Here is a 19445-nt window from a genome sequence, read left to right as displayed (position 1 = left end):
ATTGCATTCATATAAGAAACAAAACTGGGGCTGTAACAAACAAAATAACCCTTACATCCACAAACACAACAAAACAAAAACATACCCCAAACATTCTACAGAGAATCATAAACACACTAACAAACACACAGAACCATTCCACTTCCTTGGGGAGGTGGGGATTCTTCATGTCAGCTAGTGGACCTCTGGTAGTCCTGTGTATTTGTTTTCTCCATGGGGAGGGTGTCTTTCTTCTCTTACTGTCTGAGGATTCCAGCAGTGCAGCCTCCTGCAGGCCAGACACAGCAACAGTGAGATAGGTTATGGTATATTGAGGTGGCTTAGGCATATTAAAAGATTGATATATGATTATGGTGAGAAGAGATGTTTATTATTGGCATATTTCATTTGTATCAACCAACACCCAGAAGCAAAATATATTATTAAAGTACATTTTCAGTTAGTATGTACATTTCAATAGGCAGTTTAATTGAATTGTATAAACCTTGGTTTCCAGGTTTTGGCGATCATTCTGGGGTGTACTGGATGTGTGTCTCATGTTCCTAGGGTGGAGCTATGTGGTCTGCCTAATGCTGAGAGTAGCTATTGCTGAAGACTTGCAATACCAGCTTCGAGTTGTATACTATGAACGGTTTGTCAACATCAAAGGCTTGAATGCATGGGATGAGGTTAGTAATCTACTGTAACAATCATCCTCTCAGGAATTCTTAGAGCAGACAAGAAATCCCTTCAGGCTACATCAATTTACAACCCCTCTCAATTCACAACTATTTCTTGCCCTCTTCTTTCCTTGCTGAACAGACATTCCCCTTGTATCCAAGACCCTCCCCCTCACCACATCCACATTATGAAAAGGAAAATATGTTGCCTGTATATTCTCATCTTGCTCCTGTTCTATTTATTTTATTTTATTTATTTTATTAATTGATTTATTTCTGTTTATTAATTTATTTTTTTGCAGGTCTTGGGATCTCTTCTGGGAGCACTGGTAGCAGTCCAGATACTAAGATGTATGTGGCTAATGCGATTTGTCCCAACATTAAGAAAATTGGGGCATGTGTTGAGCAAAGCTATGTGGAATTTAGCAGTAATTGGGTAAGAAATTGTCAAGAAACAGTGTGTAAAGATTTATTGAGCTTTATTTTCTGTGTGAAAAGATGAGATACAAAGAATATTGAAAATAATGAAAGCTAGTAAAACACCTGGGTTAGACTGTTATTATGTGGACTGTCTAATCAAGCAATCAATCTGTTGCTTCTGGTCTCTCTTGCGGAAGACTTACAACCTTCAGGAAACTGACAACAGGCTCCAAGTGGGACCATAAGTTACTTAGGGAAGATATATTGTGTTGTTGTCTGGGGATTGTTACTATGGGACATTGTGGTATGAGGTGTTCTGGTACAATATTGACATTTTTCCAGTCTTCTGGTATTTTTCCTTCTTTGAGTGAGCAACTTATTATATATTTTGTCTATTAGTTCTTCTTTACATTCTTATAGTATCCAGTTTGCAATTTGATACAGGCCATGCGATTTCCTGACATCAAAGTTCATTATTTGGTCCATTATTTCTTTTCGTGTTACTATTATTTCCCTTATGGGGGTGGGGGCCTAAGTTCTTGCCCTTCATTCCAATGCTGTACATTTTCTTTAGTGAAAACTGACTTCAAGTGTTTGCTCATTACTTCAGCCACTTCTGTATCTTCTGTGTATTCCATATTCCCTTGGTGTAGTTTTACTGTTACCTGTTTGTTTTTTAGTTTACTGTTCACCTATCTATAGAAAAGTTTTGGCTGATCCTTACATATTTCTATTATGTTTTTTTCATAGTTTCTTTTTTCCTTCCTGCATATTTCTACATATTTATTCCTTTGATTGATATATATTTGCCACTTTCTATGTTTTTTCTGTTTTTCTATCTTTTCCATATTTATCTACTCCTTCATTATAGATTTCCATCAGAATCATCCATTTTTCTTCCACTTGTGTTTCTTCATTGAAGGATTTTTCCCAACTCACTTTTTGAAGATTTTTTTTTTTTTCAAAGTCTGTTTTACAGTACACCAGTCTTCCTTTTCTGTATTTCTCATTTCTTTCTATATTTCCTCCTTTAGTTTTACATACATATACCAAAGGCTTTTTCCCCCTACATGGGGTGTAGCCAAAAAGGAAAAGGCATAGAAACCATTCCCACCCATTCCATTTCCTATATATTCCACTCCCCTCCACCCTCCTCCCTCCCTCTTATCTTGGCACCCCCTGGATGACGGGTCATCCCTGCATCCTGTCCACTGCCCTGGGTCAGAAGCAGTGTCGCAAGACACAGCACATCCACAGCAAGGCTGCTTCATAAATTCGGTGACCCCCCCCCCCCCTCTCTGTCCCCTCATGCAGAAAAGGAGAAGACGGGGAGAAATCCCTTTGGGCTGTGTCAAATTTTTTCTCATACATACTTCCTCACCCTCCCATCCCCCACTCACTCCCCCTCATGCATCACAGCATCATCTATACACAACCCCTCTCCATTCACCCCTATCTTCTGTCATATCCCGTCCTTCCTCAACAGACATTCCTCTCTTTTGTAATGCCCCTTTCACCCCATCCATCCATCTCATCCTAGGATGCCCCCTCATATTCACTCCTTCCACCTCTGCCTTCCACACCTCTTTTACTAGTCTTTCTTCACTCATTCTTTCCATGTGTCCAAACCACCCTAATATTCTTTCATCAACCCTATCTCCCAGTTCCCTTTCCACCCCTGTTCTCCTCCTCACCTCCTCATTTCTCACTCTAGCCTAGTAACCCCGATCATACTTTTCAGACATTTCAGACACATTCAAACTCCTTCTCTCTTCCTCTCTCATGTTCCATGTCTCTGCCCCGTACAATGCTGTTGGCATGATCACTCCTTCATATAACCTCCTCTTAGCATCCATTCCCAGATGTCTATTTCTCATTACACTTTTTAATCCACCAAGGAATTTACTCGCTTCTCTCAATCTACCTTCTACCTCCACCCCCACTCCTCCCTTTCCTGCCACATTTGCACCCAAGTATCTAAAACTATCCACTTCCTCCAGTCTTTCACCCTTGATGCTCACTTCCAGCTTGCTGTCACTCACTCCCCTTGTACATCTCATCACCTTACTTTTACCCACAATTATCTTCAGCTTCCTTCTTTCACACACCTCAAACTCTGTCACTAACTTCCTCAATCCCTCGTCTGATCCTGCTACAAGCACAGTGTCATCAGCAAACAACAACTGGCTCACCTCCCACTTTTCTCCATTTTCTTTAATCATCTCCAACCCCTGACCCACTACCCTTGCATTCACCTCTCGCACCACCCCATCCATGTAAAGATTGAACAGCCAGGGCGACATAACACATCCCTGATGAAGTCCCACCTTTACCTCAAACCATTCACTCTCTCCATTTCTAATCCTAACACAAGCTCTACTACTCTTGTAAAAACTCTTGACTGCTCTTAACAGCTTTCCTCCTATCCCATATATCTGCAATACCTCCCACAGTGCCTTCTTGTCTACCCTGTCGTAAGCCTTTTCCAGATCCATAAAAGCCCAAAAAACATCCTTACCTTTTCCTATAGCTTTCTCACATATTTGTCTTACCACAAAAATCTGATCTACACAACCTCTACCTGTCCTAAACCCACACTGTTCCTCACCAATTACTCCATCTGTTCCTCACCAATTACTCCGTCTGTTCCTCTCCTAATCCTCTCAATGAAGACCCTCCCATAAGCCTTCCCAACTACACTCAACAAGCTGATCCCTCTGAAACTACTACACTCACACTTGTCCCTCTTTCCCTTGTAAAGCGGAACTATACAGGCACTCCTCCAGTCCTCCGGCACTACCCTCTCTTAAACAAACATTAAATAACCTCACCAGCCAGTCCACCATAACTGTACCTCCATCCTTCAGACATTCTGCATGGCATCCATCCAGACCAGGTGCCTTACCTGCTCTCATCATCTTAACAGCTGCTTTCACTTCATCCTTCCCTATTTCTCCTCCTATTGCTCCTCCTTTAGTTGTAACTCAAGTAATATGTGGTCACTCTTCCCAATTGGTGTCTTGTATTCAATTTCAGGTTCTGATGTGATAGGACACAGTATTACCCATAGATTGGGCAATATATGAGGTCTGAGGTCTCACACTTAAGAGTAAAAACTACTGATTATGAGTCCAACATGTGATCCAAGACCATGGTAAATCCAATCTATTATACTGCTTAAACACTTCATCTCAAACTAATTTAGGCTAGTACTTTCTGCCTCCCTCAGTGTTGTGGACTCAATTATTTCATTGTATAACCATCTCTTTGCATTCATCCCCCAACAAACTCTTTTTGTATCTCTTCTCTAAGTGGTTTATGGTCTCAACTGGAGGATGTTGCTGGTTTCTGGGTCTTCTGCAAGAGAGACCAGGGGGAATGGATTGATTGGTTTCACTTCAATTTAATATCCTGTCTAAAATGTATGTTGTTTCCAGCATTACAAAGATCAAATGAAACCAGTCATCTTTGCTGGTCTGCCTTCTTTATCTCAGTATTAATACAGGAGTGATTAGAGCCTACTCACTTACAAATAAGTAAACATGTATTTTCTTCTCCAGAGTACCACTCACTTTGCTGTTTGCATGTTGCCTTCTGCTGGGCTTCATGTGGTTTAACATCTTCCTGTATGAATTCCACACACTTGCAGAATCCTTGCAGACTCTTGGATGCATCTTCATGTCTCATTACTCCCTCAAGCCTGGTTAGTACTTATTTTTGAGTTGGTTTAAGTTAAATGGTTTAATAAATGGCTTTGATAAAGTGATTACGTAGTAGTGCACCAGGATGGGAGGTGCCAGGCCACTCCCCTGTAGCTCTTTGGTCCTTAAAAAAAAAAAAAAAAAAAAAAAAAAAAATATATATATATATATATATATATATATATATATATATATATATACATATATATAAACATATATATATATATATATAATAAAAACAATAGATAAAACAAGATCAAATAAAAATGAATATATTTATATATCAGCAGGAAATACTAATGGATATTTCCTTGAATGTGATAGCTTGTTCAGTGTTTATTATTTTCTTCAAGGTATATTCCTTATACATTCAGTGCTCGACAAGGAAGTATTAGCGAGAATGAGTGATGAGGAGAAAGAATGAGTTATAAATGAATAAACAAAAGCTCACTTCGTACCCCTAATACTTTGATGGGTGGCCTTTACGTGCAATGATCTCACAAAGGCGGATTGGAATGGAAGTGGCATACTTGGCAAGATGTGCAGGGGTTATACTAGCCCAGGATTGGCAAATGGCTGCCTCGAGTTTGGGCACAGAGCTCGTATCTTTACCCTGCAGGTCTTGTTTAATGTGGTTCCACAGGTTTTCTATTGGGTTTATGTCAGGACTATTGCCTGGCCAATCTGCTATATAAGGTATATGACAGTCTTGCCACTGAGTAATATTACGAGCAGTGTGGGCTGGGGCGTGATCTTGTTGAAAGATGTTAGCACCTGAGCTATTAAAAGAATCCTCCAGGGCGGTAAATGATATGGACAAGGACTTGCGAACAGACAAGTGGGCAGAGCTAAGGGTAGGGTTTATGACGCATGCTATCAATCATCCCTCAGTTGCCTCTTAGCCTTTGTGGGGAGGCTTTTTGTTCCGTGAGTGTTCTGGTGACGCCACCTAGGCAGTCAGTGTTTTTTGCAGACAGAGGTGCTTTCTAGCCTTAATATGGGCAAGAACAAGTATTTATCACAAGAGACATTAACCCAGATCATAGCTTTACATAAATCTGGTCACCAAATAAAGGAAATAATAGAGCAGGTTGGGGTTGGCAAGACGTCTGTGTGCAGGTGGATTACCATTTTTAAGAAGGAAGGTGGCTGTGACACACCCGGTTACAAACCAAGGAAAAAGTACCCCAAAAAGACATCCCCTCGTGCTACTAATGTTATCAAGAGACAGAGCATAATCCACATGTTACCGCCAGAAAAATAAAAGAAAGTAACCCGGGACTCTTTGGGGAGGTTAGTGTGCGAACAGTTAGCCGCCGCATTCACGACCTTGGGTACAGAAGCCACCGCCCATTGAAGAAACCTCTTCTCACTCTTAACAAGAGGCACTGTAGGGTCGAGTTTTGCAAGAAATATCTTCAGTGGGATGATGACAAGTGGCTGGATATTCTCTGGACCGATGAGTCCACCTTTACTGTAACTGGCAATTGGGGTGGAAACGTGTATTGGCGTGTGAGTAGCGGCCCTCTTGACCCCCAGTACGTTCAACAAACAGTGAAACACCCTGATTCTCTCATGGTATGGGGAAGTTTTAGTGGAAGAGGACTTGGGAGCCTTGTTCTACTACCAAAAAATGTAAAAGTGAACCAATATGTTTATTGTGAACTCTTAAATGACCACCTGGAGGATTCTTTTAATAGCTCAGGTGCTAACATCTTTCAAAAAGATCACGCCCCAGCCCACACTGTTTGTAGTGTTACTCAGTGGCTTAAAGACTGTCATATACCTTACATAGCAGATTGGCCAGGCAATAGTCCTGACATAAACCCAATAGAAAACCTATGGAACCACATTAAACAAGACCTGCCTCTGTGTCCAAGCTTGAGGCAGCCATTCGCAACCTCCTTCGTGAGATCATTGCATGTAAAGGCCACCCATCAAAGTATTAGAGGTACAAAGTGAGCTTTTGTTTATTGATTTATGACTCACTCATTCTCGCTAACCGTTCATACTTCCCTGTTGAGCACTGTACATACATATACCAAAGGCTTTTTCCCCCTAACACGGGAGGTAGCCAAAAAGAAAAAGGCATAGAAAACACTCCCACCCATTCCATTCCCTATATATTCCACTCCCCTCCACCCTCCTCCCTCCCTCTTATCTTGGCACCTCCTGGATGAGGGGTCATCCCCGCATCCTGTCCACTGCCCTAGGTCAGAAGCAGTGTCGCAAGACACAGCACATCCACAGCAAGGCTGCTTCATAAATTCGGCGACATCCCCTCTCTGTCCCCTCATGCAGAAAAGGAGAAGACGGGGAGAAATATCTTTGGGCTGCATCAAATATTTTCTCATACATACTTCCTCACCCCCCATCCCCCATACACTCCCTCTCATGCATCACAGCATCATCCATACACAACCCTTCTCCATTCACCCCTATCTTCTGTCCTCTCCCGTCCTTCCTCAACAGATATTCCTCTGTTTTGTAATGCCCCTTTCACCCCATCCATCCATCTCATCCTAGGACGCCCCTCATATTCACTCCTTCCACCTCTGCCTTCCACACTTCTTTTACTAATCTTTCTTCACTCATTCTTTCCATGTGTCCAAACCATCCTAATACTCTTTCATCAACCCTATCTCCCAGCTCCCTTTTTCACCCCTGTTTTCCTCCTCACCTCCTCATTTCTCACTCTATCTAGCCTAGTAACCCCTATCATACTTCTCAGACATTTCATCTCAAACACATTCAAACTCCTTCTCTCTTCCTTTCCTATGTTCCATGTTTCTGCCCCATACAGTGCTGTTGGCACAATCACTCCTTCATATAACCTCCTCTTAGCATCCATTCCATTCTCAGATGTCTATTTCTCATTACACTTTTTAATCCACCAAGGCATTTACTCACTTCTCTCAATCTACCTTCTACCTCCACCCCCACTCCTCCCTTTCCTGCCACATTTGCACCCAAGTATCTAAAACTATCCACTTCCTCCAGTCTCTCACCCTTAATGCTCACTTCCAACCTGCTGTCACTCACTCCCCTTGTACATCTCATCACTACTTTTGCCCACATTTATCTTCAGCTTCCTTCTTTCACACACCTTCTCAAACTCTGTCACTAACTTCCTCAATCCCTCTTCTGAACCTGCTACAACAACTGACTTATTTCCCACTTTTCTCCATTTTCTTTAACCATCTTCAGCCCCTGACCCACTACCCTTGCATTCACCTCTTGCACCACCCCATCCATGTAAAGATTGAACAGTCAGGGCGACATAACACATCCCTGACAAAATCCCACCTTTACCTCAAACCATTCACTCTCTCCATTTCTAATCCTAACAAAAGCTCTACTACTCTTGTAAAAACTCTTGACTGCTCTTAACAGCTTTCCTCCTATCCCATATATCTGCATACCTCCCACAGTCTACCCTGTTGTAAGCCTTTTCCAGATCCATAAAAGCCCAAAAAACATCCATACCTTTTCCTATAGCTTTCTCACATATTTGTCTTACCACAAAAATCTGATCTACACAACCCCTACCTGTCCTAAAATCACACTGTTCCTCACCAATTACTCCCTCTGTTTCTCTCCTAATCCTCTCAATGAAGACCCTCCCATAGGCCTTCCCAACCACACTCAACAAGCTGATCCCTCTGAAACTACTACACTCACACTTGTCCCCCTTTCCCTTGTAAAGCGGAACCATGCAGGCATTTCTCCAGTCCTCCGGCACTCTACCTTCTCTTAAACAAACATTAAATAACCTCACCAGCCAGTCCACCATCACTATACCTCCTTTCTTCAGACATTCTGCATGGTATCCATCCAACCGAGGTGCTTTACCTGCTCTCATCATCATAACAGCTGCTTTCACTTCATACTTGTACCTCAGAATTGTCCAAGACACTCTTGGGAGTGTTGCAATGATTCTGCTGTAGTTAGTCATTATTGCCAGATCTGGATTTCTTCAGTGGTGTGTTTGTCTTCTCACTAATTGGTGTGTTCTTTACTCTATGGTGGTTAGGGATAGGATGGTTCTGTGCAGAGTTTGGTCAGTTTATATGCTGCTTCAATGGGGACAATACCCTGCTCGGCTGGGCCAGTCTCTCATTGTGGCTTCTGATTGGTCTGTGGCTGCATGTTGCATGCTAGGTAGAGCCTGCAGATCATTGGCTTTGGTATTGAGTTAAGAGGATAATTATTTGATACATCCTTCTATATGCATCTTTACATGTATCCAGAGCCTCTCGTAATTTCTCCTTTAAGGTTAATATTATGCACTTGTCTCAGGTGGCTCTTTGGCACTCCAAAAGAAAGATGAAAAGAAAGCCTTCAGGACAGCTTCATGGTCATGCCTATGTAGGATGATGGGAGGGTTTCACAGCTCCCTCTGTTGCAATTAAACCTATATATAACATGTGATTTTTGAAGTGCCTCTTTGCTTTGTTGCAGGCTATTCTTAAGGAGGAGATGGCTAGTGTTCTTGGATGTATAAAATGAAATTAAATATTTTGTCCAGGTTTATTGGCTTCATAAGGGAGTGAATATGAGGGGGCAACCAAGGATGAGATGGACGTATGGGGTAAAAGGGGCATTGGGAAAGAGGGGAATGTCTGTTGATGAAAGAAGGGAGAAGACAGAAGATGGGGTGAGTGAAGAATGGTTGTGTATGGGTGATGCTGTGATGCATGGAAGGGAGTGGGTGGGGGATGGGGGGAGTGAGAGATATGTGTGAATGATATTTTGACACAGCTGGAAGGGATTTCTCTCAGTCTTCTCTTTTTCTGCATGATGGACAGAGGGGGGGGGTTGCTGATTAAATGAAGCAGCCTTGCTGTTGATGTGCTGTGCCTTGATGCATTGCTTCTGACCCAGGGCAGTGGGCAAGATGCAGGGATGACCTGTCATCCAGGAGGACCTAAGAAAAGAGGGAGGGGTGGTGATATGTGTAGGATGGGTATAGGGGTCAAACTTGAATGGAAGACCATGAATGAAGTGGATGGATGGGGTGAAGGGGTCATTGGATGCAAAAGGAATGTCAAGCAAAGAAGAGAAAGTGGAAAAGATAGGAGTGAATGGAATTTAGTTGTAAATGGATGAGGAAGTTATGTAGCTGAAATGGACGTTTTTGTCTGCTCCATGTAATTCATGAGTAGATAGTGAAGCACCACTTAATGAAAGTGAGGGGGATGGAAACCACCTCTGGCTGCTAGGTCCTGCTATGGAAGTACTGTGTCCTGCTGCATTGTCTCTGATCTGAGCAGTGTAGTGGAAGATGATGACTTTTGCTATATATATGCTGTTGGGAACTATGGAGATGTTTTGTCTTGTTGCATTGATTCATCTGAGCAGTGGGCAGGGGACAGGGATGACCTTTCATCCAGAAAGAGCTAAGATAGAAGGAGTGGGTTTGAGATGGTTGAAGGGTGGATCTATGCCTTTGCTAGGCCACCCACTTTTACATTAGATGAATAAATTGTCTCATATAACATTTTCCTTAAACTTGCAGTGATTGAGAACTTTGAAGGCCCACTTTCAATTCTTGGCCACTGCTACTTCTTAGTGACATTCTTTCTTCTGTACCAGCTGACACGAGCTTTCTTCAAGGCTACCTTTATCCATGCAAAGAAAACTTACATTGATCAACCAAGGTAATTGTTCTTAATTATTCTTCTGATGGAGTTATTGAAAGTTTCATGGAAGCACTCAGTAATGCTATTGTTGAAGAAATTTAGATTCTTATAATTTATTTTCCACAGAACGGATATTAGCCTTACAGATTTGAAGCAGTATGTGATTCGAAAAGGAAAAAATATCAAAGACTTACTGTTTCTCAAGAAGGAAGTTGAAGAAAGCTATAACCATGAATATGAAAATTACATTCCTTCTGTAAGTATGGATGTACTGTTTTCAGTTTATTTATTCATTTATCTTTTTTAGTAGGGGGACTTACTGGCTGAGCAAGTCAGTGGTCCCTTATATTGAAGTTTCCTTTCTTTCTCATTCTCCTTATATATAATTGAGATAAGTAATTATTGGAAGTGAGAAATTTTGTCTAAGATAAATAAGATGTAGGGAATAGGTCAGAATAAATGCAAGACATCACTCAAATAAGTTAATGGATATATAAAGATTGTAATGCAATGGGAAAGCAAACCAACTTTAACAATGATTACTTAATTTTGCAGGATATGTACATGGCTGAGCTTGATTCACAACTCCAGCAAGTTATGTATAAACTAAATGGTTTAGCAGAATCCCTTGGAATTGTGATAAGCCAAATGAATAACCTGTCAGACACTGAGGAAGAGGAACAGGAAAATTCTAAAGATTTTAGCAGCACAGGCCATCAGGTAAACCATGGTCATGTAATATGTATGAAAATGGTTAATTGTTCAGGTGCTTCAGGATAGTATTAGAATATTTTGTTAGTTCTACTTAGTAGCCATTTTCAAATCCATATGTCATGTATTTAGCAAGGTACTCAAGGATGATGAGGATATATTTGTGCATGGAATAGTTTAACTTTCAAAAAGCAGAACTTAAATCATTGATGAGAGCCAAATTTTTAAATATTGTAAGTTTGCTTTCTTCAGGTCAATAGTGCATCCCTTGGAGGGGCAGGGTACTTACTCCAGGAATTATATTCTTAAAAAGTTGAAGGGAATATTGAGTAGGGAAGGGATAAGTGTGAGTAGGGAATGGTTGTCAATGGACAATAAATTGATACAGTCAGATGGGATTTCTCCTTGATTTCTCTAGTTTTGCATAAGGGAACAAAGAGGGAGGGTGAATGGAGCAGTGGGGCCCTGCTGTGAATGTGCTGTGTCTTGCTGTATTGGTTTTGAGAAACAAATAAGTGACATATGGGAGGAGGTGTAGTAGTGTAGTGTGCACTGAAACATTTTGTTGTTTTAACCGATTAAATACGGGCCAAAATCTCGTGGGCAGCACTAGCTGCCAGACGTGCGATGTTACGTCATAATACTCGCAAAAAAAAAATAAAGTTACCACTGTATTACTCGTTCTCTTTCACCCGTGAATTTTGATAACCATAGAAAATATGATGAAGCCAGTTTACAGAGTATGGTGGTCACGCAGGTACAACTACAATATATATAATCAAGACGCCGACATCGGCATGCTCACGTACCCACTCGCTCCTCATGACACCTATGTAGGTGTCATCGTATCGAAGGGGTTAAGAGAAGTTTAGATAACTTTGTGGATAGGGACAAAAGGTAATATGGGGCATGGAGCTGCTTAGTGTACGCCTTATGGTCTCTTGCAATCTCCTCAATTCTTATGGGTACCTTCCCTATGAAGGGGAAGAAGCTATTGGTATATAGATGTATGTGCATATATATAGATATATTTTCATGTATTTATTTATTTTATTTTATTTATTTTTTCAGATATCTAAAGTAGATGACACCTTTCCTGATTGGGAAACAGATGAATTTCTACCGGAAGAACTCAAGAGATCTACATTCAAAAAGCTTGAGGCTTTGTTAGAGCCTCTACAAAAGGATTTATCTATAAATAAAGATGAGGAAAGCACTGAAAATGCAAGAGATTCACTGAAGCCACAAGACATTGGAGAAACACATTCAGGGAGTGAGGAAGATGGCATGTACAATCTGGAGGCTTTTGCTGATGTTGCCAGTTGCTTAACAGAAATTGAATCTTTAACCAGGAACCTGACTCAGAACTTGAAGCCCCCAGACTCATCCTTGTCTTCTCCACTTAACCATACCACAGCTGGAAGACTTCACGACAATAAAGGTCAACTTGCCAAATTTTTGGAGGATGTTACAACTGCCTCAGATGAGAGTCTAGCTCTCAACTCTTTTGGCAAGTATGGTAAAACTATCCGGAAGCTGAAGACAGGTTCTAAACCACTAACAAACAAGGAGTTGGTTTCAACCCAAATTGGTCATTGTACCAATAATACTCACTCATCTACCAGACACTGCTCACATTCTTCTGTAGCAGTGCGAGGACCCACATCCAAGATGCGTTCACGCCCCAGGGCTCAGACGCATGCTGTGGATGATATTGATGTCCCTGTGGGAATAACAGGATCACATCTGAAACGAACTCAGACGCAAGGAAGAGGCAAAGGCAATGTAGATTTCTTGGACATTGAGAGTTTGAAATTTGATGAAGATGAAAGTGAATAGATTCAAGTACAACTTTGTATCTAATTTTCTGAATAGGTTTCATTTTCAAATGAGATCTTGAAAATAGTCTATAAATCTTTATTGTTGCTCAGTGTATGAATAAAGTTTTACACACAAAATTTCTTTTGAATATTCATAATATAGAAATCAGTATGATGTACAGCCATGGCTGAAAGTTTGTGAGCAGGCAGTTGATTTTCTATGCCCCTCTCAAAGTGGCCATTGGTAGTTCTGGGATTCATAAGTAATGCATCACTAATTGTATAGAAATATATATATGTATGCATATATAAATATAATATACATACATATACATATACCAATGCTATTTCCCCCTTACAAGGGAGGTAGTCAAAAAACAAAAGCAAGACAGCTTAATTTATTCGGCAACTACCTCTATCCATCCTCATACAGAAAAAGAGAAGACATGGAGAATCCCTTCAGGCTGCATCAAAATATCATTCACACATACTTCCCCAATCCCCCACCCACTCTCATGCATCACATCACCCACATACAACCATTTTCCATTCACCCTTATCTTCTATCTTCTCCCTTCCTCAACAGACATTCCCCTCTTTCTCAATGCCTGTTTTACCCCATCCATCCATCTCATCCTTGGTCACCCCCTAATGTTCACTCCTTCCACCTCTGCCTTCCACACCTTTTTTACTAATCTTTCTTCACTCATTCTTTCCATGTGTCCAAAATATAGATGCAAAAAAAAAAAAAAAAAATTATTGCTGTCTTTTTTTAACTTGTATTTTATATATATATATATATTTTTTTATCTCGTCCAAATTTGTTCAGATATTAAATATTTAGTATATAAAAACAGGTGCAAGTATGTTATCCCTCCACATATGTGCATCTATCTTATTCAAAGAGGCATTAGACAGAGTATGAAAACAAACAAGTAATTGACCATTTTAGTCACTGTCAGATGCTGCAAGCCTGCAACAAGTGTAGATACTGTATATGGGCCAGTATGGCTATTGGCTGGCTACCTTACAAAATTTACCTTTTATCTTAGCATACTCTTTAAAGATTAAATGCTCCAATTTCCTATAATGACCCTGGACGTTGCCTAAACACAGATCCGCCACTTAGACAGTGGTAAAAAGGGGTTAACAGAGTAATGGGGGGAAACTGTTGTACTCCCCACCACCCATCAATGCTCAGAGCTTACTTTCTACCTGACTTTTTGCTCGCTATCCCTTAACTTTAACCTACAATCATACATAAGTCCTTGAGATGCAACTCAGAAAAAAACGCGTTTTTTTAACAAAAAAAATTGACAAAATACATGGATATTTTAGTTTTTTATATATTTTGTTTTAAAATAACTCAACAAGGAAAAGAACCATATCACAATAATTTTCCTATGTTAGAATATCAAATAAATCAGTATACCCCACACTTAAGGTTCTCTATGGTGTTAGGGCACTTCCATTTTCTGTGGCTTCATGTTTTGATGTGTTTTATTTATTTTACAATGTACAGTTGCCCCACTTAGTTTTGGCACAGTTTTAAAAATGTTTCGGACAAGAATAGCAACTCGGCCAGTAATCTCTTTTATTACATTTTTGTGTCTGTTCATTTACATGTTTTTTTCTTTTTTTTTTTGCTAAATAGTAACTACCTTAAAAAATGTGACAAACAGTGAAATACTCAAAATGGTGTTGCAGACGACACATTTTCCTTGACTTACTAATGACATCTATCACTCTTATTTGACAATACGATTAATATACGTTGCAGAGGAGAGAGAGAGAGAATGCAGGAATCCGTTCACGTAGTGATCGATGGTAGACTAACAAGCAGCTTCAAGCTGAGTGGTGTTGAGTGCAGTGACAAACTAACCAAAACTAACTCGTATACTTATAAGTTATGTTATAACCCTATTATTAAATATATTGTTTTCATTTATTTATTCAACAGAGGGCTTGTGATCCAATTATGTTATGTATGATTGTAGGTTAAAGTTAAGGGATAGCGAGCAAAAAGTCAGGTAGAAAGTAAGCTCTGAGCCCTGATGGGTGGCGGGGAGTACAACAGTTTTCCCCCATTACTATGTTAACCCCTTTTCCACTGTCTAAGTGGCGGATCTGTGTTTAGGCAACGTCCAGGGTCACTATGGGAAATTGAAGAGTATGCTTAGATAAAAGGTAAATTTTGTAAGGTAGCCAGCCAATAGCCATACTGGCCCATATACAATATCTACACTTGTTACTGGCTTGCAGCATCTGACAGTGACTTTATATGGTCAATTACTTGTTTATTTTTATACTCTTTCTAATGCCTCTTTGGATAAGATAGATGCACATATGTGGAGGGATGAATAACATACTTGCACCTGTTTTTATATACTAAATATTTAATATCTGAACAAATTTGGATGAGATTAAAAAAAAAAGTTTTTTTCATAAAAAAGGTGATATTTTTTTTTGCATCACAATTAACATAACATAATTGGATCACAAGCCCTCTGCTGAATAAATAAATGAAAATAATTGATTTAATAATAGGTTTATAACATAAATCATAAGTATACGAGTTAGTTTTGGTTAGTTTGTCACTGCACTCAACACCACTCACAGCTTGAATCTGGTTGTTAGTCTACCATTGACCACTACATGAACAGATTCCTGCATTCTCTCCTCTGCAATGTATATTAATCGTATTGTCAAATAAGAGTGATAGATGTCATTAGTAAGTCAAGGAAAATGTGTCGTCTGCAACACCATTTTGAGTATTTCGCCGTTTGTAACATTTTTAAGGTAGTTACTATTGCAAAGAAAAACAAAACAAAGCATGTATATGAACAGACACGAAAATGTAATAAAAAAAATATATACCGGGCGAGTTGCTATTCTTGTCCGAAACATTTTTAAAACTGTGCCAAAACTAAGTGGGGCAACTGTACATTGTAAAATAAATAAAACACATCAAAACATGAAACCACAGAAAATGGAAGTGCCCTAACACCATAGAAAACCTTAAGTGAGGGGTATATTGATTTATTTGATATTCTAACATAGAAAAATTATTGTAATATGGTTATTTTGCTTGCTGAGATATTTTAAAACAAAATATATAAAAAACGAAAATATCCATGTTTTTTGTAAAAAAAAAATGCATTTTTTTTAACAGCACGTTTTTTTTTCTTTGAGTTGCATCTCTAGTCCAAACCATCCCAATACTCTTTCATCAACCTCATCTCCTAACTCCCATTTCCATCCCCACTCTCCTCACCACATTTCTCACTCTTCCAGCCTAGTAACCCCTATCATACTTCTCAGTCAAACCCCTCTTTTCCTCGTATGTTCCATGTTTCTGGACCATACAGTGCTGTTGGCACAATCACTCCTTGCAATCTCCTCCTAGCATCCATTCCCAAATGTCTAGTTCTCATGACACTTTTCAATCCTCCAAGGCATTTACTTGCTTCTCTCAATCTGACAGGTTAAGGTAAGTGGAGTAGGAAAGACTGAGTCTTGAGTTTATTCTTCGTGACTCGTTTTGCAGGCGCGCTTTTTCAACAAAGGAATTAAAGAGCACGCCTGCAAAACTAGTCAGCAATAAACTCAAGACTAAGACTCCTGTGTTTCCTGAGTAGGTTCAGGGATATCTAGTTTTGGTGTAGTGTCATTGTGGTATACTAAAGACAGAAGTAATCTGACTAATAGAAGGAAATGATACTGCCAGTAAAATAGATAAGAAACTGTACACCATACTGACCCCTACCACCTACAGTCTGCAATCTACATCCGACTTCCTAGATATCCTGAAGACAAACTCTGCAAAGGGAACGATTACTTCTCTTGACGTGGAAGGGTTACAATACAAATATTTCGGTAAACCACCGTACAATCAATTACATCATCAACCGAGTACACGATGACACAACACCTAACAACTTACAACCACCACTTACAACCACAACATACAACCACCACTTGGCTTACATCCATGACTTACAACCACCACTTACAACCACCACTTCCGCGACTTACAACCAAAACTTACAACAACCAGTTACAACCACTACATACAATAAAGACACAAACACAACTTACAACCACCACTGACAAGACTTACACCAACTTACAACCTTGACTTGCAATTACCACTTACAACCTCGACTTACAACCAACACTTACAACAACCACTTACGCTGTTTACATCCAAGACTTACAGCCACCACTTACACGACTTAAAACCACCACTTACAACCACCACTTACATGATTACAACCACAAGTCACAACCACCATATACAATAAACACAACTACGACTTACAACCACCACTTACAACCTCAACTTACAACCACCATATAAAATAAATACAACCACCACTTACAACCTCGACTTACAATCACCGCTTACACGAATTACAACCACCACTTAAACGACCTACTACCTCGACTTAAAACCACAACTTACAACCTCTACTCACAACCATATACAAGACTTACAACCACCACTTACGTGGCTTACAACCACCATTTACAACCACCTGGTTATAAGTGGTGGTTGTAGGTGTTGGGTGTAAGTTTTGGTTGAAAGTTGTAAGTGGTTGTAAGTGGTGGTTGTAAATTGTGGTTGTAGGCCGTGGTAGTAAGTGGTGGATATATGTGGTGGTTGTAAGTAGAGGTTGTAAGTGGTGTAACTCCACATCAAGGTGTCAACTCTCGGATAGGACCAGGGTGTTAACAATATTGCGGTCATAGATAAAGACAACATAGGTATTGACCATAGAATGGTAATTACATACATATACCAAAGGCTTTTCCCTCTTACACGGGGGTAGCCAAAAAAGAAAAAGGCATAGAAACCACTTCCACCCCTTCCATCCCCTACATATTCCATTCCCCTCCATCCTCCTCCCTCCCTTTCATCTTGGCACCTCCTGGATGACGGATCATCCCTGCATCCTGTCCACTGTCTTGGGTCAGAAGTAGTGTCGCAAGACACAGCACATCCACAGCAAGGCCGCTTCATTAATTCGGCGACCCCCCTCTCCGTCCCCTCATGCACAAAATGAGAAGACGGGGAGAAATCCCTTCGGGCTGCGTCAAATCATTTCTCATATTTTCACCCACCATCCCTTACCCACTCCCCCTCATGCATCACAGCATCATCCATACACAACCCTTCTCCATTCACCCCTATTTCCTGTCCTCTCCCGTCCTTCCTCAACAGACATTCCTCTCTTTTGTAATGCCCCTTTTACCCCATCCATCCATCTCATCCTAGGACGCCCCCTCATATTCACTCCTTCCACCTCTGCCTTCCACACCTCTTTCACTAGTATTTCTTCACTCATTCTTTCCATGTGTCCAAACCATCCTAATACGTTTTCATCAACCCTATCTTTCAACTCCCTTTCCACCCCTATTCTCCTCCTCACCTCCTCATTTCTCACACTAGCCTAGTAACCCCTATCATACTTCTCAGACATCTCATCTCAAACACATTCAAACTCCTTCTCTCTTCCTCTCTTATGTTCCATGTTTGTTGCCACAAACAGTGCTGTCGGCACAATCACTCCTTCATATAACCTCCTCTTTGCATCCATTCCCAGATGTCTATTTCTCATTACACTTTTTAATCCACCAAGACACTCGCTTCTCTCAATCTACCTTCTACCTCCACCCCCACTCCCCCCTTTCCTGCCACATTCGCACCCAAGTATCTAAAACTATTCAGTTCCTCCAGTCTCTCACCCTTTATGCTCACTTCCAGCCTGCTGTCACTCTCTCCCCTTGTACATCTCATCACCTTACTTTTGCCCACGTTTATCTTCAGCTTCCTTCTTTCACACACCTTCTCAAACTCTGTCACTAACTTCCTCAATCCCTCCTCTGATCCTCCTACAAACGCAGTGTCGTCAGCAAACAATAACTGGCTTATTCCCACTTTTCTCCATTTTCTTTAACCATCTCCAGCCCCTGACCCACTACCCTTGCATTCACCTCTCGCACCACCCCATCCATGTACAAAGGATTACAAAGGATTACAAAGGCGAAGCATTCTGACAGGAGACCTTTTGGTCCATATCTAGGTCGGATGCGAAAAAAAATCATAATAACAAAATAATAGATAAAAACTATTATAATGCAAACAACAAATAAAATACATAAATAAATGTATAGGCATAGTTAAATAATAAACAAACAGGAAAATAGTAAATAATAATAAATTGACATATAACTAATAATAAATGAAAATCAGACAGACAAATGATAACAAAACAAAAACAAATAATATAAAATAAATTATCATCATTACAGCATCTTGCTTAGGTGTTTATCTAAATGATTCTTAAAGCTTCGAACTGAACTACATTGCACTACCTGTGCAGGAAGTTTATTCTATTCATTAACTACACGGTTGGCAAAGTTGTTTCTACCTACTTCCAAATTGAATCTATTTCCGGACAGTTTGAGACCATTGTTTCTTGTCTGATT

At 40.2% G+C, this 19445-nt stretch overlaps 1 protein-coding gene across 2 annotated transcripts in view; it reads left to right on the top strand.

Annotated features, from left to right (window-relative positions):
* The window catches only part of LOC143024761 (uncharacterized), a 271674-nt gene extending 258583 nt beyond the window's left edge, over window positions 1-13091 (top strand). Inside the window, exons 22-28 of one of the 2 annotated variants that reach the window (XM_076183888.1) lie at window positions 497-668; window positions 962-1095; window positions 4640-4782; window positions 10299-10440; window positions 10549-10678; window positions 10978-11142; window positions 12205-13091. In XM_076183888.1, coding sequence (XP_076040003.1) covers window positions 497-668; window positions 962-1095; window positions 4640-4782; window positions 10299-10440; window positions 10549-10678; window positions 10978-11142; window positions 12205-12972 — 1654 coding nt within the window. In that variant the 3' untranslated portion in view covers window positions 12973-13091. Of the gene's footprint in view, window positions 1-496; window positions 669-961; window positions 1096-4639; window positions 4783-10298; window positions 10441-10548; window positions 10679-10977; window positions 11143-12204 lie in introns of those variants that run through there. The other variant, XR_012966299.1, reaches the window with a different exon arrangement.
* Window positions 13092-19445: the final 6354 nt, after the last annotated feature.

The sequence above is a fragment of the Oratosquilla oratoria genome, chromosome 1 (genome assembly GCF_046742065.1).
Source record: "Oratosquilla oratoria isolate Oo_2021 chromosome 1, ASM4674206v1, whole genome shotgun sequence".
NCBI classification, from domain to species: Eukaryota; Metazoa; Arthropoda; class Malacostraca; order Stomatopoda; family Squillidae; genus Oratosquilla; species Oratosquilla oratoria.
The sequence above is the reverse complement of the archived record's forward strand: the minus strand, read 5'-3'. Positions and strand labels throughout refer to the sequence as shown.